General features: G+C 38.5%; 1 protein-coding gene across 1 annotated transcript in view; it reads right to left on the bottom strand.

Moving 5' to 3' along the window:
• Nucleotides 1-24,153, bottom strand: part of sorl1 (sortilin-related receptor, L(DLR class) A repeats containing) — a 69,134-nt gene that overhangs the window by 43,301 nt on the left and 1,680 nt on the right. The window contains exons 2-8 of the mRNA XM_086080561.1: nt 16,656-16,772; nt 14,437-14,571; nt 10,690-10,851; nt 9,235-9,302; nt 6,487-6,667; nt 1,711-1,812; nt 1,401-1,570 (exon numbers count right to left, since the gene is read on the bottom strand). Coding sequence (XP_085936687.1) covers nt 1,401-1,570; nt 1,711-1,812; nt 6,487-6,667; nt 9,235-9,302; nt 10,690-10,851; nt 14,437-14,571; nt 16,656-16,772 — 935 coding nt within the window. The remainder of the gene's footprint in view (nt 1-1,400; nt 1,571-1,710; nt 1,813-6,486; nt 6,668-9,234; nt 9,303-10,689; nt 10,852-14,436; nt 14,572-16,655; nt 16,773-24,153) is intronic.

Genomic DNA, 24,153 nt, shown 5'->3' with positions numbered 1-24,153 from the left:
AATGGCATGTTTTAAAGTTTCAATTAATATGAATAAAATATTTTTCTTCCATCACTGTTGGTTTTATTGGATTGTTAAAAAGTTCCTGTTTTTGTGTGTCACCGTGTATTTGTTTCTATATATTGATGACAATTGCTAAAAACATTTACAAAGACTGAGAACTATTTAGTACTCAATTATGAACATGGCTAAAACGGTGCACTTTTAGTCACTTTGGCATCAGGCATGAGTTGCTAACCTGGCAATAGCCAGACTGATATGGTGATTCACTCAAGGGAGTTCTCCATAATATCAATCTGGAACTGCTCCACGGTGATTTAATCGGAAAAGGCGGGACATTCTGTACAACACTTCGAGCTGATTGGACGATGCGGCAACTTGTGCACGTTTGTTTTGACCAATCAAGGCCACGGATGAAAATGTTGTCTTCGTTCTCGTCTAAAGTGGTGTGTGTGTGGGGGGGGGGGGGGGGTGCGTGTGTGCGGGGGTGGGGGTGTGCGTGTGTGGGGGGGGGTGATCGTGTGCGTGTGGGGGGGGTGTGGTTGGGGGGGGTGGGGGAGAAGCGCCTCTTGCTGTTCAACATTCAAAATGGAAACGTCGAGTAATTCGGCAAGAACACAATTAATTGCAGCGTCCATTCGTCCATGTTAGGTTTGTTTGCTTCCCCTGGCGTCGGCGCTTCCTGGTTTTGTCACAGCTGCATATCACGCCCCAAACACAATGTCGCTCTGTGATTGGTCCAAACCAAAATCAATGGGCTCGGTATAAGACGTATTCTCAGGAGTTTGTGAACAACAAATACCGCGAGAGGTTACCGAGTTGCCTCTCCCTCACTCCCCTCAAAACCAGAACTGTCAACACTCACACATGTCCCATCTCACGGCCATCTCACGCTCTCACGCTTTGGCGACTGAAATATGTCTCCTCGTCTCTAAAAAACATTTATTATGAATAATGAAGCTTGAGGTAAAAAAAAAAATACATGAGGGCATGAACTGCTGGCAGGGTTCATTCACTTGGGCCAGAGCCTCAGCCGTCACTCAGCCCAGCCGCCGTGTCCCCGCCTCGAGGGTGGAGGCTTTGGGCGGCCACCAGAGGGCTTGGAGAGTGATAACGACAGAGCCGTGCCTTTTCCTTATTAACTGTACTTTTTACCTTTGCTTCTGCATGCTATAACCATGTGGACCTAATCCACCCAAGTTCACGTTGCACAACCGGCCAAACTATCAAAAACAAATGACTTATAGTCAGAAAAATATAGTATTGTGGACATGCACCCATTCGAAGATATGGAAGCTTGCAAAAATGTGTGTTAGCATCTATGGCAACTACCACTAGATTACACGCACCCATATACACAAAACAGAGTGAGCGTAAATGTAGTTTGTCTTCATGAATACCTGATGAGTGTGTTGCTTCTGGAGCCCTCTGGACTGTAATATAGAACATTCTCCAATGACAGAGAGAAGGAGACACCTTGCATGTCTGAGATGTACAAGTGTGTCAGATTGTTCAAGTGGTTGACACACACAAACACTTGGTCCTCAGAAGCATCAGCGATGTAGTATTCCTGTTAATTGGGGGGAAAAAATTATAAAACTTTGGGCACATTATGAAAAAAGGTTAGTGCTGGGAAGCACGTCAGTGGAGGTGCATAGGATATCATTTGAACTGCATCATGCACTCTCATCCATGCAAAAGGAGACTCACTGTGATTGGATGACGGGTTCTAAATTGGGCAGCTTTCATTGGCTGGCGGTTATAGGAGACCCAAAGCTGAACAGATGAAGGTTCAGTGCTGCCAATCAGTTTCTGAAAAACAAAAACAAAAAATCAGGGTTACACTAGTACTAAATTAATCTCTTTCCATACAGCTAATATGTTAAGTATTACAAATGACAAACACAGCAATTTTCACTAGCCTTTAGACCAGGCGTGCCCAACTAGTTGATCGTGGATTGCACGACCGCGAGAGGAGTGGGGGTAGAAAAAAAAAGTGTGAGTTTTGTGTGTTTGTGTTATTATCCATCCATCCATTCATCAATCCATCAATTATCCGAACCTCTTATCCTCACAAAGGTTGCGCGTGTGCAGGAGTTTACAGGTGGATGGTCTTCCTTGTTCTCTAAATTTTTCAAGTACGCTGAAAAATGGGACAATGTTTGCTATGTATTTTCATACAACACAATGGGCTCAGTGATATTTTAGCCCAGAGACGACCACAAATTGCACTTTTAGTACAGTAATTTCTGAACTACAAGGCGCACCTAACTATAAGCCGTGCGAGCTAAATTTGGGGAATACTCGAGTTTGCTACACATATAAGCCGCACCAGACTGTAAGCCGCAGTTGTCTTAATGTTACCGCACTGGCGTCCCGCTATTTTCTTTTCCACAATAAGGGCGTTAATTGTCTTGCTCTTGTCTCTCCTACTGTATTTGGGCTCACTTGGTTTGTTTTGCTCTGCCTGACGCTCTTGCGCTTCCTTTAGAGTGCGCCCCTTTCTGATCGAGTGGATAAGCCGCACCTGTGTATTAGCCGCAGGGTCAAGTGCAAGTGAAAAAAGTAGCGGCTTATAGTCCAGAAATGACTGTAACTGCAAGTGAAGTGCACATTCCACAGTGTCTTTGTTCTACTGAAATCACCCAGATGTATAAAATCATGCATTACAAGATATTTGAATATACTGTACTGCGAGTATTATATCCGCAAAGGTTGAATTGAGGCAATTGAACAATTGGACAACCTTTGCTGATTACCATGGCCTGGATGACCGAGAATCTATACAGACATACAGTACAGTGGATATAAAAAGTCTACACACCCCTGTTCAAATGTCAGGTTTAAAAAATAAAAATAAATAAACAAATAAAAAAAGACCAAGACAAAAAAAAATCCACTATTAATTTGTCCTATAACCCGAATAACTAAAATTTGTAAATCCTTTTGAGAGGGGAAGTAAAAATAAACATGCAGTATATAATAATGTGGTTTTGCAAGCATGCACACATCACAACATGGCTGTGCTCAAATTAACCATTGACACACACATTGCACTTGTGCGTGCAACAAGGTGGTTTCAATTTGCCCACATCACATCTTCCGCAAGGGGAGATATTGAAGATTATCTGCCGATGTCATGGAAAGATCAGGGAGTCTGTTTCTGTTTCCGCAATGTCAAGCCTGGCATATTCGGGAGTATTGCGCTCCAAGCTATCCCCCCTCTGCAAATGAGGGAGGCTTCTAGGATTAGTCGGGGAAACACTTTATTACAATCCACAATGGAGTAAAGGGACATTATGCCCAATTCTACCAACGAAAAGTTGACGAAAACACCAAAACAAGGAAAACTCTACCCATGTGCATGTGCTAGACGTGTGCTGGGAAGGAAAATAAGGCCCTTTAACTTTAATTTGATTAATCAGACTCAAATACTGACTCCCATTTTACATGTGTTTGAATGTGATTGGTTGATTATGAACAAAGCCACATACCCAGTTAAAGTGTAAGAAGGCGTTTAGACTGATGCAACCATCTTATCATAGATGTTTATTTTTGCTTCCCCTCTCTAAAACATATTTTCCCCCGATTTCATGGTACAAGGTTATGGGTCGCATTAATGGTGGGGGAAAAAATTACGAAAAAAATGTGTCTTTGTCTTATTATTGTTATTATTATTTTAATAACATAAATCTAACATTTGAATATAGGTGTGTAGGGTTTTAACATCCACCGTATGTGTCTTATCGATGCCACTCCGGATTAAAATCATTCCGATTGAAGATCTGTGGTCATCTGTTTACATGTGACATAATCCATTCTGATCTGACGTTTACATGCTCCGCTACCATTAATCTGACCAGCCCTGTTACAGCCGTGGGGTGTGCGAAGATCGAGCATGTCAATTTTCAAGATGGAGTTCATTTGTCATTTAGCACAGTGTTGTGATAGTTTTAACACTTTTCATTTAAGTAAATCTTGATAAAAACAAGTTCCAAGTAGCTCTCCCCTTGCAAACGAGCTCTTGGTAAGACACTGCCATTTTTAAGTGCGGAATCTGCAAAGTCATGTCTAATGCGCAGACAAAACACAGCCTGGCAGAACTGTTTACATGACGCTAATTCGGATTGGCAAAGGGAATATACCACCCATCTGCATCCAAATTTAAATTCCAATTCGGATTCAGCCTATTCATTCAGATTGAGGTGTTTATATGGAGCATTTTCCTTCCGTTTGGCCATTTGAATTAATTCTAATTGGAATACATGGCTCCATGTAAACCCAGCTTTATAACAGGGGTCACCAACATGGTGCCCACGGGCACTTGAATAGCTCACCAATGATGGGATGATCATTTCAAAATGTGAACCCTGGCAGAGATGTATAGAAAAAGTATTGCATATTGATAATTGTTTCCTGATTACTCTAAGAAAGCATTAACATCATCAGTGTTGTTGTTACTTCTCAAGTGTGTATCAAACTGAAGCCCTATGTGTTAATCAGTAGCCTACTAAAGAAGTAGTTGTTGACCCCTGCTCTACGATTTGAGTAAGAATATAAAGGCTGTATTATGAAAATTCCAATACAATATTTCAAAGGAAAATCGCAGCCATTTATAGGTACAAATATTTTACAAGATATGTAAATACAGAGAGATAATATCCTTTAATGATCCCCAGAGGGTAATTTTATCAAATGTTTTCTAAATACATTATCTTATAAGGTGCCTATCTCACTATATAACATTTACTATCCCATTATACAAATCCTTCACAGTTGACCTCTCTTTCCGATCAACTGTTAAAACAAACATTACAGCAACAGGGTGTTTGAGCTCACACCAGACTGACAGCAAATCTGTCAAGGGAAACAAGCGAGGAGATGAGATCCAAATCATATTCCCCATCTGTTCCACTATCTGTTTTTTTCTGCTGCCTCACTCTGCCTTCAACACTGAAAACTGGCAATGTGCTTTATATTACCAACTGACAAATGTTGATTTCTGCTGTTACTTCAGCTCATTCAGTCCACCATGCGTAAAGTGAAAACAAATCTGAGTTGAAAACATGTTTTGAGAATGCATGCAGACGTACTGTATAACAAGACCAGCAAGAAATACTGTTAATACTTTTATTTGCCTTGTTGCATGTTCCACTGGAAGTCATGCAGGTTTAAATGAAGTATTAGTTTCCTGGTCATACAGAAACAACAAAGTCATAGTCTGTACAAACAAGGAAGTGACACTTATTTTTTTCTCACCTGACATGAGAACCCAAGTTCATTTCCTGTTATATTCAAGTTGCTGTTTTGTTTTCTAATCTTAAACATACAGTACATTTGATCACTTCCAATATGTCAGTGTGTCAGCATTACAAACTCTCACCAGTTTCTGTCCTATAAAAAAAAAATGATCACAGCTAATAACAATTAGCAGGTTTTCATTTTTAACGCAGGTGTGAATCCAAAGTTCTCTGGGATAGGCTCCAACTATCTTTGGCTCTGCACGAGATAAGCTGAACAACAACTTCCAGCTCATAAAACCCACGAAAACACGATCTCAAAAATTTTTAATAATGTGAAGAAATCACCATGCATACTTCCCAGTGTTTTGCATGGGAAAAAAGATGAATGGCTGGATGGATGATATTTTCTAAATAATATGTCAATCTTCAATAGTTGGTTGGGAATCCCTTTGCCTTAATCACTGCCTAGATGCGCTGTGACATTGCCTAGGAGTCCTGGAAGCCCAGGTTTTCTTGATGCTTGCTGTCAACTCTGGCCCGCATTTTCCTCTTGATAATACTGTATTACAAAAGGAAAATGAGGGCCTCAATGCAGTTCAGACCCCAGCCCAGACCCCAAAACAAAGAGCTGAAAGCATGCATCAAGAAAGCCTGGGCTTCAAGGACCCCCAGGCAATGCAACGGCACATCGAACCAGTGCTGAAGGCAAAGGGAATCCAACCAACTATTGAAGATTGACAAAAATACCATCCATCCATCTTTTTTTCCCCATGCAAAACACTGGGAAGTATGCATGGTGATTTCTTCACATTCTAATTCTAATTTGACATCCTGTTTTCGTGGGTTTTATGAGCTGGAAGCCCAAATAATGTAAAAATAAACAAATAAGTACTTGAAATCACTTAAGTTGTGGGCCCTGAATCTATAATCTATGAAAGTTTGGCTTTTTAAATGGAATTCTGGAAGTTATTCAACTTTTTGAGGATATTGTAATTTTTTGACGAGCACCTGTCGATTGATTAGCATTCCAAATTCCAAATTGTTAACTAATTTAGATTGTGTATTATTTTGGGGTAAATGTGTGTCTAGATGATCTTTTGTAGTACATCTCTATGTCTATGAACAACCATGATTCAGTTCATTGAATATGTGACAACATTTATGTCAAGACAGAGGACACTGACTAACGTATTTTACATTACAATACATTTGACCCCTGCAGAGTTACGTGAAGCTGTCTTACCCTTGTGGTGGTGGCAAACATGTACTTTTCCCTGAGCTGGAAGCTGTCAACCTGCTCCAGAATCACTTTGCGGTTTTGTTCACTCTGGAAGAAGTCAGTACTGCTGAGTATAATGGAGACACCTTGGGGCTCATGCCTCTGGACCAGCACTGTTGTGGGGGGGTCAAAGGGCTCAATGCCCCTGGAGAGGAAGAGGGAGTTATTGCACATTGAAAGGGGCAAACACGTCATATTCATCACATCCCACAACACTTTTTAGTTGCTTAGTTGGTACCAAAAAGTCAAATTTTCTCTATCCATGATTATGTACTTGACAATTAATTAAAGGTGTATTTATTAACTCATTCACTCCCAGCCATTTTCACTAAAACAATCCTCTTCGCTCCCGGCTGTTTTACTGGATTTTGACTGATTTTACAAGGCCCACAGAATATTGTGTTCTATTGCTATAAAAACATGAAAACTACCAAAAGAAAGATTAAAGTCTCTTCTTTCATCAGGAAAAAAAGTATATTTCTATCTGTTTCAGTTTTGGAGCAATTAGCATTGGAATATAGCTAAGTTTCATCATTATTCACAAATCTATTTAGAATTCTGAGTAATTAAGGGTTTTTTCAACATGGTCCTGGTTCAGTTCCTATGCTCTGCTGCCACCTGCTGGCAGTTTGTGTAATAACTACAATTTCTTCAACCGTTCTTTGCAGTTGAGAGGCTGCATCAAAGCCTTCTGTATGCTCTACCATAAAAAAACATATAAATGCATCTTTGGGACACTTAAAACATTTAAAATAGAACATATTTATACGTTTTTGGGAGCAAATGAGTTAATGTCTGTGACGCCAAAAGGTCACAAACAGATAACAGTTAAACTGTATAGAAAAACATTCTTAAACATTTCAAACACAATGCTGGTTCTTCCTAACCCAAAAAAAACACACACACACAAATTCTTCATATATTCATTTGTTATTTAAAATTATTGGCAGCCTAACATTGGTACCCAAAAGTCACATGTATTTATTCATGTTCCCAAAATGAAGGTTGTATTGGATTTCAAGTTTGAAGGCTTTGTGATGGGTCACATCCAGGACCTGAAAGGCCAGCGAGGAGATGAGATCCTCGCCAGCTTTTGAAGTAGTTCTACATTTGCTCGAGTTGCTTCTTTTAGCTCGGGTTTGGAAACTAATCAAACACCTTTTGATTGCAGAATTATTAACCTGACAGTAACATTTTGCAGTTGTTAGCTGGGATAGGCTAAAATACAACAGTGACCCTTGTGAGGATAAGCAGTATGTGATTTCAATTGTAACAGTATGTCTGACCTGAAAGTTTCCACCTTGGTTACACAACACAGACTTAAGTGTTCTCATCCTAAAAATCTAGAAGGGCTATAAATTTTGATAAACAAACCTGTTTATGGATGCAAAGCTGTTCCGGAACACGGGCACAGTGAGCTGGACTAAAAGGACTAAATGACCGTGCTTGACTGTGTCTTATCATCAGCCTTCCAAACACTGTTTTCCTTCTGAGGCTCAATAGCTTAACAAAGGGAGCACTGTCTCTACAAGGCTCTGCAACTGTGGCTTTTAGTCAAAGATCCTTGCTCAACTTAAGGACGCCGTCTGAATCAGAGTGCATGTCAGACTATTTGCACACTGTGCATGTCTCTTGCTTTGAATGAATACAACAACTCTAAGGGTGCACTGCTTTCACACCCATAGTTCACTCTCGCAGGTTCCGAATTGATGGGTTTACAAATAATGTCAGCGTCACCACGGTTTAGGTCATGTTTATAAAACAATAATTCCAAGTGTACCAAAATATGTCACAACAAACCATGTGACATTTTGTCTATTAGTCACAAGAATGTAAACAGAAAAAGGGGTTTTGCTGTACAGACTAGTAAGTGATAAGTGAATAAAGCAGCACAAACACCAAACTCAATTTCATTAAGTGCCCTTTAAAACATGACTCCAGCTGATTTTTCTTGGTCGTGCAGTGCTGGTGTTGGTGTTGGTATCAGTCTTCTCTGCATGTCCCAACTCCAAACATGCTAAAATCCAGCACTCTAATCGGTTTACATGTCACATGTACAAAAAGTAGACGCATATCAATGACATGTCGGAGTATCTTGCTAGCTACTAATGCCATCTATGATGTTGTTGCCCTTCTAAGCAACAGATAAAACACCCACACAGCAGGTACAAACTCATCTGATCATGTCTTCAAATTCAAATAATGAACCCAGTGACTTACCCACACACAGTCACAATAATATGATAACCACACAATTTAATTCAACTGAAGCTCTATTATTATATTGGAATTTCAGATTATGTTTAAGACTTGTTATCTCATTTATTCTCTCAAGCGTGAGTATTGATTGAGGTGAGCAGTGCAACAAATGAAGACTGTATTGACTATTTTGGTCACATCTCTGATAACTTGTGACAATACAAACAATTTCTAGCATTTTGTAAAACCATCATCTGATGCAGAGAATATTTTCATCCATCCATCCAATTTCTTAACCGCTTGTCCTCACAAGGGTCGCGGTGGGAGCTGAAGCCTATCCCAGCTGGCTTCGGGTAGTAGGCAGGGTACACCCTGAACTGGTTGCCAGCCAATCGCAGAGAACATTTTCATGTCAATTGAAAGTGAAACAATTCAGGGTATTTATTGTTTTGACTCATCTCAGTGTACAGCAGGCTGTCCTTGCCATGAGCTGCTACATAATTGTTAACTTACCAAAAGTAGGTCTTCACATGCTCCTGGATCAACACCCAGGTCTCCCCAAAGTCGTCTGACTTCCACAGCTACAAAAGTGTGGAGGGGGGATGGGGGGAGAAAAAGAAGAGGGGGATGGTGCATTTAAAAAATGTAGGTCATGCTCATTCCTTCATTATGTCTTTGCACATAAGCAGTAGAGAACAATTTAGCTGCTAGTCAATAGTGCATGAACTCAAGAAAAAATCAAAAGTAAGAGCTTCCATGTAGCAAAGCAAGTAATAGTTTCTGTTTAGGGTTGACATTATTCAGGTTAGGTAAAACAGACTGATCATGAATACAATATAAACAAACACAATCAGTGTCAAAAACAGTCAATTACAAACAAATATACAGTATATACTTTACAGTATGCAACCAATGGTTAGTCAACATTAAAATTAACATTAAAATGTGAACATTAAAATTAAAGGCATCCTATTTAAATAGTTCAACACCTGGCAAAATTCAAAAATAAGTTCATTATAGTTATACAATTGTAAACATTAATTATAGTTAATTAAAATTTTGCATTACCAGCATTAGTTTGGGAGAGGGGGAAAAATCTGACAGGCTATTGCTTTACAAGGTTTTGTAGGGTCTGTTTTAACACCTGCTAATATAAAACAATATCATATTGTCGCTGCTATGTGAAAAACACTTTTGTCCATTTTTTGTTGTTGTTGTTTACAGTTTTGATAAGTCTGCATTCAGTTTCATTCCAAAAACATAAAAAATTAAAAAATAAACTAAAGGTTATTTAATATTAAAATATATGAAGGTGCATTTTGTAGCTAATTACTGTGTTGTAGTAATTTAGTGATCCAGATCAACATCTTCTCATTAAATCTGTTTAAGGCCTTTCCAAACTGTACATGCCACCTCTGGCAAATTTGTCTACGAAGGAAATGGAGGGTCATCATAAAAAGACTCTCATATTCTAAGACTCTCATTGGAAGGAACTGCTTGATTCATTTTACAAAGCAAGTGACTGACACTCTGATGACTCAATATTCAATGAGGCGAGTGACCAAGTAGAGAAGAACAAAAGGCTATCTAACAAAAACTTAAATCCATGATAAGCTTTTACTCATCTCATGTATTCCCTCTGCAACAGTAGTACTCTATTCCCATTCAGCTCAGCTGATGAAGTGTTTCCCAATAAACCTTAAAATTATGAAATAATTTTTGTCATGGTGCTTTTTTTTTTTTTATCGTACACCTACAATCTGTGATATTCCTCACCAGATATGCAGATGTTAAGGGACCTTCATTAACAAATACAAATCAACATAACAGAAATAAATAGTTTTGTTTAAAAATAATAATATTCCATAGCACTGAACAAAGAAACCAAAAAGAGCCAAACTTTCCTAAGTTCTACATTCATATACTCTATATACTGTATGTCCTTATGGCAGCGGACCGATTCTTTACCTGCTTGTTTGGATGAGAGCTATCATACCCAAGCACCAGGTTGGGTGCTGTGCTGTGGATCAATATGTCTGTTGGTTTGAATGGGAGGGAGAAACCTTGCACACTCTTGCAGAAATCAAAAGTGTTCCACAGGTAATTATTGGTGGAGTCTACGAAGAGGTACTGAAACGCAAGAAAGCACATGGCAAAGGGAAAAGATGTCACACCCATAGATAAAAAATACAAAAATATGCATCAACTAGAAAAACGTGGGAAAAAGACCATAACTATTTTTTGTTTATTAACGGCATTCACTCCCAACCATTTTCACTGAAGCAATCCCCTTTGCTCCTGGCGGTTTACTGGATTTTGACTAATTTTGCAAGGCCCACAGAATATTCTGTTCTATTGCTATAAAAACATGGAACCTATCAAAAGAAAGATTAGTGTATCTTCTTTTATCAGGATATTTCTATCTGTGTCTGTTTTGCAGCAATTAGCATTAGAATATAGTTTGATCATTATTCACAAATCAGTTTGAAACTGTGGGTAAATTAGCTTGTTTTCAACATGGCCCTGGTTGATCTCTTCTACTCTGCTGCTGCCTTCTGGCCGTTTTTGTAATAACTACAATTGCTTCAACAGTTTTGTGCAGTTGAGAGGCTGCATCAAAGCCTTCTGTTTGCTCTAGCATAAAAAAATAATATTTTAAAAACGTATAAATATGTCTTTGAGACATTTAAAACATTTAAAAAAGAACATATTTATACCTTTTTGGGAGCAAATGAGTTAATTTTAACTAAGGAGAGAACAAGGGGGGAAGGCTACAGATCCTGCATTGAAAAAGGGTAATCTTCCAAAATAACAGGGAAATTGTGACTCAAGTGTTTTTAAAAATATATATATTTTATGTCTGTTTCGTTGATTTTGGCATACCGATCCAGGGAAACTTGTTTTTGTCTACACAAAGAAACGTTTATAAAGTGATTTGTCCCACAAGATTAATTTGCGCCACATTTCTTTTGATCAACTTTCTATTTTTTGTATTGCCTCACTCATGCTATCAACAGAGAGCTCTCTCATTTGTCAGTCTAATGAAGACCAAAACAACAACATTCAACAACATACAGTACTACCTTGCCTTGCGCGATTCAAAGAGCCTGGTTACACAACGCGAGAAGCAGAATAGCACAGATCTGTCAGTTCATCTATTACTTGTATAAGCACTTTCTGGCTGACACTCCCTTTTGCAGCTTCCCTTTTCTTAGGAGCCATTCTTATATACGATTGGGCGGAGTTACGGTGATACGGTATCCCGGGGTGTCTAAAAATAGCATCGGTGTCATTTCCATTACTGTTAAAAGAAAAAAAACTGCAGCAATATTAAACATAATTTTTTGATAGCACAAGCACGTATACATTTGTAATGGTGTCCCATAGTATGGAAATTCACTTTAGTGGGGTTTTCTATCAATAATATGCATCCCCGGCTTGTCTACAATCCAACCAGGTATGAAAAAAGTCAGTCCGTGACTTCTTTAACTTTCTCCTCCTTCCTAAAATGTGTGCTTCAAATAGGCAGATTAAACTTCCGTGACTTAGTGACGTCAAAAAGACACACGGAAGTGCACTCGACCAAGCCCCCTTGGGTTAGTCGCACCACTTCTGGTAAAGGTTTGTCACGCCTACTGAAATTCGGGAAGCTGGCTGCTTCTTTTTTTTTCTCCCCTTGCTTGCAAATGCTCCGTGGAGAGAGGAAACAATGATCAGGAAAAAGTGATTGCTTCCTTCGTCCCAAGTCTTTGAGAAGACAGTGGATTCATTTTATTTTTGAAGGACGTGTACCGACATCATTTCTCAAAGGACTGTTTTGTTAGTGAAAGCCTGTTCAGAGTTGGATTTGCAACACATTTAAACATAATGGATCGGTCCCAACAGTGTGACACGACTGCAAACGGGAAAGATGTAAATTTAAAATTTTTGATTTAGCCTTTCTTCCTATCCTTTCTAATAAGAGATGTGCACCTTCTACCATATTACTGGTGTATTTTTAGTGCCTAAAGTGGGCGCTACATTTGTCGTGTGGAGGTTGTTTGGTTACAAGAGGTCAGATATGATAAAGCAGACGATGGTTGGATAATATGAAGCGGTTGCGTATTGTTTTGTCAAGATACAATCCGCGGTGATTAATTTGCCGTGACTGGCAACTTGCCACCTAGTTGACATGACTGTGATGCTAACCAGCCGCTAAGTGGTCTCAATGAGACGGCTTGCACGTTGCGACCGCGCAGTGGCCTAAATGTGCACGTTTGTGTTATTCATAACCGCTTGTAAATGTCTACAAGCATTCACGGCAAAATAAAGTTTGCTGGAGATTTGCCGGTAACGGCAAAATAACCATTGATTAAACAATCACAAACTAACGCTACAACAGTCTCTGTAGTAACATTATGCTACTTTTTCTTATGGTAAAACTTTATGCCACTTTTCCGCATATTAAAATAGTTCTCAAATGTGTAAAAAACTGTATTTGTATCTTCTTCTGCTCCCATGGCCAGTCATTTCGATTCACAACATTAACACATGGCTACCATGACTGAAATCACTGACCCTGAGAGAAGGGTATGGCCTAGACGTGGCCTGGTGCAGCTATTTACATAAAATTGACACACCCCTAAAACAGGCTGCTTTGAACAGAGTGTTTTTTGGCTGATTTAGGGACAGCAAAAATATTAGATCTAAAGTCAATTTCGCCGACGACAGAGAGAACTATTTTAGTAAGTTTAATAATATTAGGCGTTTAAGTTCACACAGAAGGAGAATTAGCCCGAATCTCCCCTCCTGACAATCGTAAAGACGCGGCAATATCCAAAAGAACAGATAATCCCGTCGTGTGTGGTGTATTCAGACTGATCTCGTCTTCTCGGAAGGTCGTTTGGGCCGCTCCGATCTCAAATCGGGAAAATTCAACATGTTGGATTGTTTTGGCTGGACTTCTCACTATGTGTAGTGTGCCCCGAGAACAAACAAAGACGCAACCAGTTGACGGTGATATGCAGCCAATCAGAAAGCAAGGCGCAACAGAAAGTCCGTACTTGTTCTGTTTACACTCCTTTAAACAACTTATTTTCTTTTTATGTTGCTTATTTCTGCTAAAAACAAACCACAAAGTTTTGCAATTGGCCCTCCATGTTTGCTTACTCTGAAGTCACGTTTAAACTCGAGAGGTTTTGCGAGGCTTCCCGTCTAACCAGGAAACATTCATAAATGAAATTGTACGTTCAAGTTCAAAACTGTTACTGCCGTGTTTTTTTTCTCGTCACGTGTGTGGTCTCTCACAGTTTGGAAGTCGGACGGCAATTTTAAAATCTTGCCGTGTGAACCAGGCTTTAGTATTACTATAACCATTTAAAATTTATAGTAGGCTTCTATTAGTCCCGTGAGTGACGTGACAGTCACATTACAACTGAAAATCTAAAACGATTGCTGGCACCAGAGTATCAGATTTCTTGAATGTTAATCTGACATCTGTTTGGATTTTATTGTACAATCAAACACTCAAAATTGTAAAACTCATTCAGACTACGGTAGTTAGCCAAGTAGTCAGTCAGAGTGGCTGCCTTCAGTTCAATTTGCAACAGGAGTTTAGACCGGTAAAACAGTCACAATAGGGTGTGTCAGTAGGATGGCAAAAGTGAGTCAGTGAAATATTGACCTCACTGTGTGAACTGGGCCATGTGACCGTAGAACAAATAATAATCTACTTACCCTCTTGTTGTCTGCAGGACTGTGGTAAAACTGGGAGATAATCTGTGTGCTGCCATTCTTCGCCTTAGCGTCAGACAATTGGAATTTCGCAGTGGCAAGTGTGAAGGTGGACCCATAGTCATAAGACACGTATACCTGGATTCATAGCAGAAACAGGTAATTAGGAACTGTATCCTTGCTGAAAACTAAGAACTCTCTTTTCATGCACCCCCCTTTATCATTCACACAAAGCTGGCACACACAAAACTGAACTGAACTGACATTACAGCACAGAAAGAGACAAAATTGTATCCAGTTTTTATCCACTTTTGGCCATAAATTAGTAACCATCGTAAGACTGTAATTTAGATTGTCTGTGGACGACAGACACAAAGACAAAGTGTTCCGAGTCACCTTGAGACTCTTAATATCAAGTTAGAAACCTTGGGGTAATATTAGACTCTGACTTGAATTTTAACAAACATATTAAAACAGTAACATCAGCAGCTTTGTATTAGGGCTTAACAATTAATTGCATTTGCTAAAAAAACACGGTTTGACAAAATGTGTTTACGTAATTATGAAAAGCTGCGATTTAATTGCGGAAGGAGGGAAAGAGGGGGGAGCAGGAACGTCACCTCTGTAACTAAAACCTGCCGCCATAAGTGCACGTAATTTTGGTGAGGTTTTTTGTCTCATGAGAATTTGAGACGAGTGTCTAACATGTTTAATCTGTTTGAACATGATTTTTTAAAACAACACTTCCCCGTTGTGAGTTATGACTTTTCGGCTGCCGTAGTGTCGCGCGTTTTGTAAACTGAGTGTACACGCAAGTGTGCGGCAGCGGCTGATACATTTGAGGCAAAATAGGTGACCATATGTTGTGTCGTCCGATTTCATGAATGAAAATTAGGACGGACGAAATGATTATTGCTCGTCATTCATTACTCACTGTCATTAAGGTGCCGCCGCCGCAGCCACTTTTAATGTACATGTATTGTAGCGTTGGTGAACTAATCAGGCCAAGCGGCGAACAAGCAACAACGCTTTCATGACAAGCCGGTGGCTACTTAAAATTAATCGGTAGCAGGACTCAAACCATGACCCACCAGTTTCTAGAGCCTAGTCCTAATCCTGGCATTTGGAGGCTTTACTGAATACAGTATAATATATTACTAGATATATTTAGGATGAAGAGGTAAAGGAAAAGTGAGAAAATATCCGCATGATTAAACCCTTACAACGCCTGCCCAAGTTTCAATCAATTTCTCATAGCTGCAAGTGAACAGCGAGCAAATTATCAACTCAGGCATGGCACAAGAAAGCATGCATGCTCTTCAATTATTGCTCATCTTTTTTCAGTTTGGGTGTGACCTGCTGAATGCTGCAGGCTTTGCATTAAAATCTGGCTCAATGATCAAATCATCATCTGAAACATGACAAACTGGTTTGAAAAAAGATGCAGTTCATGATGCTCTGACGCAGGGGTGTCAAACATACGGCCCGCGGGTCGGATCAGGCCCACAAAGGGGTTTAATCCAGCCCGCGAGGCGATTTTGTAAAGTTAAAAAAATTAGCAATGTCGGACCAATTAATCAGCCGGCCACAATCAAAGCATATAAATTTGTAATTTCACAAGCAATCCTCAGATTAGCAAAGCAACTTGTACACGGAATTGGTCTGAATGTCATTATTTTAAACACGTGTAAAAGTTACAGTTTGTTTAAAAAAAAAAGAAGAAAAAAAAACATAAATCAAACAAAACATGCTGAATACGGCACACATTCAACTACACATATGACAAGGATTAACATCCTTATAACTTCATTAACGGCACCACAATGCATTCTGTGAACAATACACAAATATATGCAAAATAGGTAGATATAATATGCCCGGCACTCATAAGGGTGTTGCCGCGTACCATTTGCATAATTGTTTGGGACCGTATATTTACAGTTGCGTCCTGCAATTTAGTGCTGGCCCGCAAATATCAAATATCTGCGTATAATTGACGGCAATTGTTTTGAAATTATATACCATGATTTTACCGATTTGGCCCACTTGGTAATATATTTTCCTCCATTTCCTAATATGAGTTTGACACCCCTGCTCTGATGAATCAATCGACATAGGAAGGTATGAAGTAAGAGAGTCATACCAGAGATACCTAGTCAAGTTCGACTACATTGGTGTATAATTCTTGACTGTGCAATTTTCACAGGTCGGGTCGAACTTACCGAGCTGTTTCTGGGTCCAACGGCTCCAACGCTGTCTCGGGCCAAAGCCACAATGACAGTGCTCTTTTCTCCAGCCCAGTGGACAACCATCTGGTTATGAGAGTCATTCAGGCTGACCTGCAGAGTGGTGAAACCAGGATGAGCATCAGTGAATTTGGGTTTAAAAGTGGTCCTTTTTAGTACACACCTTCAACATTCTGATTCACTGCATGGTGATTGGTGAACATATGTTTGAATAACAGTCAGATGATTTTTTGTTGGCGTTGCAACAAGATTAAGATTCAATTTATGTAATCATTTTTAGATTTTCTTTTAATGTATCCGTTTATTTCTGCCTGGCTTGTGTAAAATCTGCTTGAAGCAAAGACTGAACAAAATTAGATAGGCCAAAGTAAAAATTGACACACGAAAAGAGAACTGAATCAGAAAAATACTGGATTATTAACAAAATGGAAGCAACAGTAAAATGTTAACTCTCAGGGAATGTGACATGCTGTTTAAAATGCAGTGCATCCAATTGTTGTTGTCAAAGCAAAAAGGTACAATGAGGACATGAACGGTGTAATTTGGGTGTGACCAAACTGCCCCCCACCCCCACCCCCACCCCCACCCCCACCACCACCTCACCTCCGCAACCAAAGGGGGGGAGGGAACACTACAACATTAAGCCTATATGTGAAAGCCAACAAAAGACATTGAGAGCCATATCTCCAAAACCAGTTCAACAAGCATAGTTACATGAGAAAAACAATATTTTAAATGCTGTTATGAGTCATTGTATACAGCACACTCAAATTAAATGAAAGCTATCCTTGTAAAGCAAATAAGGCTTAATTTGTTCACCTGTGTTCAAATAATGAAATGCAAGTGCATGACCACATAATTCATCTTCTGTATTCCTCAACAAAAGAAAAGTGTGCAACTTGTTTTCCAAGAAAGGACCCCCCCCCCCACACACACACACACAAATGAAATAATTAATACTAATAAATACTGCATAATCTGTATTTGATTCAGTTTTTCATGGTTTCTAAAAAAATAAATAAAAAAAAGATTTTTGAAAAAATAAAAATACATAGGCCAGTATTTTAGGAATGTGACGATAAGTAAAATGTGTAGCATTTCCACTCCTCAACCAGGAGTTGTCACAAGGCTGCTAAAGTGTTTGCGTTGGTCATTCTAAAAAAGACAGCAAACCCAAGCGCTAAGGATGGAATTTGATCCCAAAGCGAAGAGGTGTGTGGATTGCCAACAGAAGAATATACTCAGCATTGAGATTGGCTGGTGACTGGTTCAGGGTGTACCCCGCCTACCTCCCAAAGACAGCTGGAAATAGGCTCCAGCAAACTCGTGACCCTAGTGAGGATAAGCGGTTCAAATAATGGATGGATGAATGGAAGAAATTTTGTTAAATGACGACAAGATTCGTTTTTCCATTGATTGCGATGCCGGACCGCCCCACACCTGGGCATACCCATAGCTCAAAACATGGGGTGGCATCCGCTGTTCAAATGGGCACAACAAACATATTAACCTGCACTGCTCATCCCACATATCCATGACCCTTATAATTGGCACATTATTTAAAATGGACAGTATACTGTAAATCTTATTGGCCTGAAGCATTGTTAGGATAAAGAAATAATCTGCCAAATACACATTTTTTCCAACACTCATGAGAGGAATGTGAACTTGGTAAATGTTATGACTTTATTTTATTTAGCGCTAGGGCTGGGCAATAAATCAAATTAATTCGATACATCGTCATTTTAAAAACCGAATTGTTGAAAAGTTTCTAAATCGTGAAATCGAATTGTCTTTTGGATTATTAAGAGCTGTTGTTCTTATGTTGTGTTACATTCAAATGTTTTTGTGGCAGAATGCTGGATGGGTGCTTTACAAGACATGTTTACAATAGCTACTAACTACTTAATTGTGGCATTTAAGAAAAAAAACCTATGAATGTTAAGTTTATGTTAAAACTAATTTAAAATCAGTATACATTATTGTTGTCTGAACATTTTGCACAGGATTTTTTTTTGAATAAATGAAACCTTTAAATAAATGTTGGTTGGGTTTATTAGATTAAAACCATAATCATCCTGAATGTCGATAAAAATTGAGGTTTTATTTTTTTGCCATATCGCCCAGCCCTATTTAGCGCTCATCAAATACAATAATTGATAGGTCGCAAAATATTATGGACATTTGCAAACAGTATTAACAGATTAACAGTAAACACCTGAATACCAACACCAGCACAGTTAAACAAACTATAGACAATCCTGTTAACCCAATCTTTTCCAGTAAGCCATCCGCTTATCATTAAAGCGGATGAATTCCCTCCCTGTGTAAACATAAGCTCATGTAAAGCACTTATTTCATTGAGTCTGGAACACAACATGCAATAACTGTAAGATGGTTCATAAACCAAGCTCATCCTTAATAAATGCTATCCATAGAACAAATATTTTCAAGTCTACTTATTTAACTTGATCTCTTCACACATTAGCTAATTTTGGATGAGGGTTTTGTTGCACATCTAAAAGTCTAGATTCCGTCTGCTGTACTTTACAAACTTTTAGTCAGTTTAAGTTAGCATCACACTACTGCTGTGAATAAGTGGGCTCTGCGTCTGGCACTACCAAGAAGCAGGACATGGTATGGTAACAATACAACAGGCATTTACACATTTAGCCTGCACTCCCCTACTACCCTCCCTTCTCTTCAGCTCAAAGCTCTCCATTATTCAACAAGAGTGAAAGGAAGGGGGTGCAGCATGGCCAGGAGCCCAACAGCAGCACAGTCAGCCTCAAGCAATGACATCATCTCTGTAGGACTGGCAGACAACACATCCTTGCTCTGCTGTCTTGTCGGTCACCAGGTGCAAATATAGGGATTTCCCCCACACGCCCCTTTTGCTATAAATACACATTCTCTTTAATGGTTGAATGAGTATTGCATTTCTCATCAACAAAGCCTGTTGCAAAAAATGAAAATATGTGTAAATATGAGTTAAGATGCACTATACATGTAAATGATTCTCAACTCAACTTTTAGAGTGGCATGTGCCTGTAGGACTTTCTATCCATTCATCCAGAAGAACACTTGTGAGGTCAGAGGTCACTGATGTTAGACTTGGTTTGCAATATTTTTTGTAGTTCATCCAAGGGTTTTGATGGGTTTGAGGTCCGGGTTCCGTGCCATTTATTCTGTACTATGCTCAAGAAAGCATGCTTTCATGGACCGTGTCTTCTGTACTGTGGCACACTCATGGGTCACAATCACAGTACTGCCTTGATAAAATGAAAATAAATTTTGATTGAGGGGAATTGACTACATCAGTCACTGATTTATTATTAGATTACTGTTTAGTACTGGAGCAAGAAGACCACAACCTAAGCCCCAATTAATTGTGAATCCCAAAGAGGCTGTCTACAAACACACAAGTGAGGGAATTTGGGAGTGTTAAATAACAGTGTTAAAGAAGTGAATTCATTCACATGTACTACTTGGCTGTTTAAATGTTTCTGTGGACTTCTGAGGTAATTTTGCTGCCCCGATCTTATGTTACATTACATAAATGAAGATTAATGAGCCCATCCTAGAAGAAGCCATGCAAGCCAAAATCAAGACAAAGTCAGTTCAGGACATGTCCTGACAAAAGGGACATTTTTTAAGAGGAAACTCTTATTTTAATATTATCTGTAGGAAAAAAGTATTTACATTTACATATCTGTGGAAGATAATTCTGGGGGGAAATGTTTTCGAAGTCGGTAATTGGTATCAGGATAGGGGGAAAAAATCCCTGACGACAATAATAAAACAAAGAGTTAACCTTGTTTTGAATAATGACACTAGTCAGGTTTCCATCCAATTGTTTTGAATTTTTTAAGCGAATTTACTGAAAATGTGATTGAGAGGGGACTCCGCCGCTGATGGATAGATGGTGGTATACACCATAAAGATGTGATCCACCAGTAATTTAAAAGAAGAAGACCAGGAAGCGACTGTGCAGTGTGATAGCGTCGTATGAGTTGTAGTTTGTAATTCTTGATAAACCTTAGCGTTTCTTTGCGGTTTTCCATCTAAAATAGCATTAACTCTTTGACTGCCAAGCATTTTCAGAAAAGGGATGCTGTGGGTGCCAGCTGATTTAAGCATTTTGACTGATCTTTCAAGGTCCACAGAAAATTTTGTGTTTGGACTATGAAAACACAGATACTACCAAATGAAAGATTGAACTCTCATCTTTCATCAGAAAAAAAAGTTAGTTTCTACCTTATTCCGTTTTTCAGTAATCAACAATAGAAAATAGGTTAGTTTCACCCAAACGCTTCCAACTTCGGCGTCAACCTCGGAGTCACCATCATCATCATCAATGTGCTTTTTAGCATTGGTCGATTCTTTTCGTCTTTGAAAAAAATGCTCAAGCGTGAGCTGCTTGCAACCGGTCGCCATTTTTGCTTCCTCAGCCATTCTCCCCTCAACACTCTAGCTCCGCCTCACGTCTTCTACTGACTCCTACCCGATCTTGTCCATAGAGAGTCATCGCTGCCATCTAGTGCCCAAAAATAGTCATTATACTAACTTGATCTGCTTAATACTTTCAGCACAGCTGGCCAAGGCTTTCCTCCACCCGTTTCCAAAAAAAACCCCATAGTGAACGTCTTTTAACGTCTTTGGCGGCACTCATTTGGATTTTACTAAACGTTATTAAACGTTTTTGGCGGTCAAAGAGTTAATATTGGCTTCTTTAATTAATTCCAAAAAGATTTGTTTCGTCGTCCCCCCAAACATACCTTACTTTATCGTCCGACATTGCTTTGTGACTACAAACGTACGTGGCGTAACGTTCGATCAAAACGTGAGACGTGTATCCGGTCTTGCCAGCGCTTATTCGCAAAACCTGTTTCCATAAACAAAATTTGCATTTTCCTTTTTTCAATACGCTTCAAAATCCACCCCCTCTAAGTGTAAAAAAATGTTTGCGAATTTTGGGCCCTTTTTCAAATTTCTAGCGTTTCCATTCAAATCCTTCTTCTTCTTCTTGCTAATGAGTGGTTTGCAACCTCTGGTGTGTATTAATTTTTGTTCCTGAAGTGTTTGGCAAATATTAGCTTGTGACGCCTTCGCTCGTCACCCTAGAGGTTGTCGCTGGTGTCACTAACTGATGTTTTACTGTCTTTCTTGCTCTCGCAAAGTTTCTGACGTGAACTCCTGCTGTATTCTTTGACTATTGGTTTCTTTCTTTCAGTGTTATTTTTTAAATAATCAATAGGCAGTAATAGGACACAACTTCCCAACAATGCAATGCTATCAGACAAACACACTTTTGAAGACTCCAAGGGATTAGACTTTTACCAATAGTCCAAATTTAAGATTCAATTTGCATCTCAATTTTTGACCCTCGATTAGATGCACAATTAGATTTTTATATATATATATATATATATATATATAAATCAGTTGATATTGTGAGAAACGTTGTTACATGTGTATTTCGCCTGCAAAGAAATCCACTCAAGTGACATTAAACGTTTTTGGGTTTTTTTGAATTTATGCTCCAGTGGAAACATTTGGCAAGGAGTCAGCAATGTTTTGGTGCCGTCACTATCGACTTTAATCGATTAATCTATCGATTATTCAATTGATTAATTGACTAATCAGATTTATTTTTATTTTGCATTAAAGGGTATTAAAAAATATATTAAAAAATTCCTTCCTGATTACTGTTTATTAACCGGTGATTGGTGTTTATTTATGAAATAAACACCAATCACCGGTTAATAAATTCGTATTCATATAGTTTTTTTTTTAAGGAAGTACTTTTGTACTACGTCATCGGTTTGGCCATTGTTTTCTAAAGTCAAAACTTATTTTGATTCAACACAGAAGATAATCAGTCTTCTTTCATGAAAGACTACAGAAGTCAGTGAACAATTACTGTTGATATGCTAAAATCAGACGATTTGGACAATTTTTTTATTAAAAAAATGGCTATTACTCGATTGTTCAAATAGTTGTCTTAAGCTAAATTAATCAATTCATACTATTTTGCATGTTTTTGTGTGTGCAAATTCCTTTCTGTTTTAAAGTTAAACAAATACTAAAGCAAAGTATTGTAAAACAATCAAATCTTCCGCCTGTAGCTCATATCTTTGTTGTTTAAAGTGTTAAGCAACCATTATAGGCTGTGGGTTGTTTTTAGAAAACATGGTCCAGGAGTGTGTAACATGAGAGCCATAAAATAAACTTGCTTAAAAACCAAATAAAAATTATACATGCTTTAAATCAAACATTTCTGCAGTGTGCTATGAAAAAATAAAGATATTTCACTCAAGCCCTTTGTTCGCAAGAATTAGAAATGTTGTGGTCTACTCCATTGTTTTATGGTCTATTCCATTGTTTTATATTAGAGTGCTTAGTACCTGGGCACCAAACACTGAGCTCTAGTGGGTAGATTCATCAGTTATTTATTTTTTCTGTCAAATACCAGAATCAGCCTTTAAAAAAAAAACATGTCAGTCTTATTTTATTGAGGGTTTATATATATATATATATATATATATATATATATATATATATATATATATATATAATTAGCTATATATGACACTAATACAATATTCTATATAAAGTGTATAGTAGAATAAACGAAGAGTATGACACTGATTGAATTATAAGCTGCCAACTTCCTAACAAATTTAATCTTAATTTTATATACCAGCAATTTTACAAACTAACATCCTTCACAGCAATGAAACCTGATGCTAACCAAACTCCCCAGAGCCTATTTGTCCCGTTGGTAGTGTGTGCACTGATCACACACAAGAAGGCTGTGGTCAGCATGAGACGACCACATGTGTTGGACTGGTGATGGATGACAAGGAGGCATTTCCCTCTGTTTTGTATTTCATCAAGGCTCACTCTAATTTATCCTTTATTTATTGTTTGAATCTGTGGCCGTGTGACAATTATATCTCAACCTTTGCACAGATAAACTGGGAGTTGAAAAATATGTGGTTAATCGTCAACTCGATTACCGGTAATGTGAGATGCATTCTTAAGTCAAGTGCAATAATTTTTTTCTCCACTGTTTACACAGCATATCAAAATTAGTCAGTGACCTGTTTTAAGTGTGAGTCTATGGGGTTTGTGAATTGAATGCAATAACCAATAAAAGGCAAAAGGCTTGTAAAACATTATTATTTGAATTTAGCGCTGTTATCGTAGGATCATGATTCATTATTCAAGTATGTGACCACTTATTCGATGCTACATACCCAATCTACTTAACATATAAAACTTTGCATCAGTTGTCCATTTCAGAAGTCTCTGTATTGTGTATTCATCCACTGGGACAAGAAATAGCAGCTTTAGGGTTAGTTATTGAGCTTATTGTGCTTAAAAGCTCTACCCACAATATAGTGCATTAATACTTTTCATGTGATCTTCAGTCAACATGTTCCCAGACCTGTTCTGTCAGTTTTACAGT

Source organism: Leptonotus elevatus, chromosome 7 (assembly GCF_054856555.1).
Source record: "Leptonotus elevatus isolate MCC_2025b chromosome 7, RoL_Lele_1.0, whole genome shotgun sequence".
NCBI lineage: Eukaryota > Metazoa > Chordata > Actinopteri > Syngnathiformes > Syngnathidae > Leptonotus > Leptonotus elevatus.
Note: the sequence above shows the minus strand (reverse complement) of the source record. Positions and strands in the feature narration are given on the sequence as shown.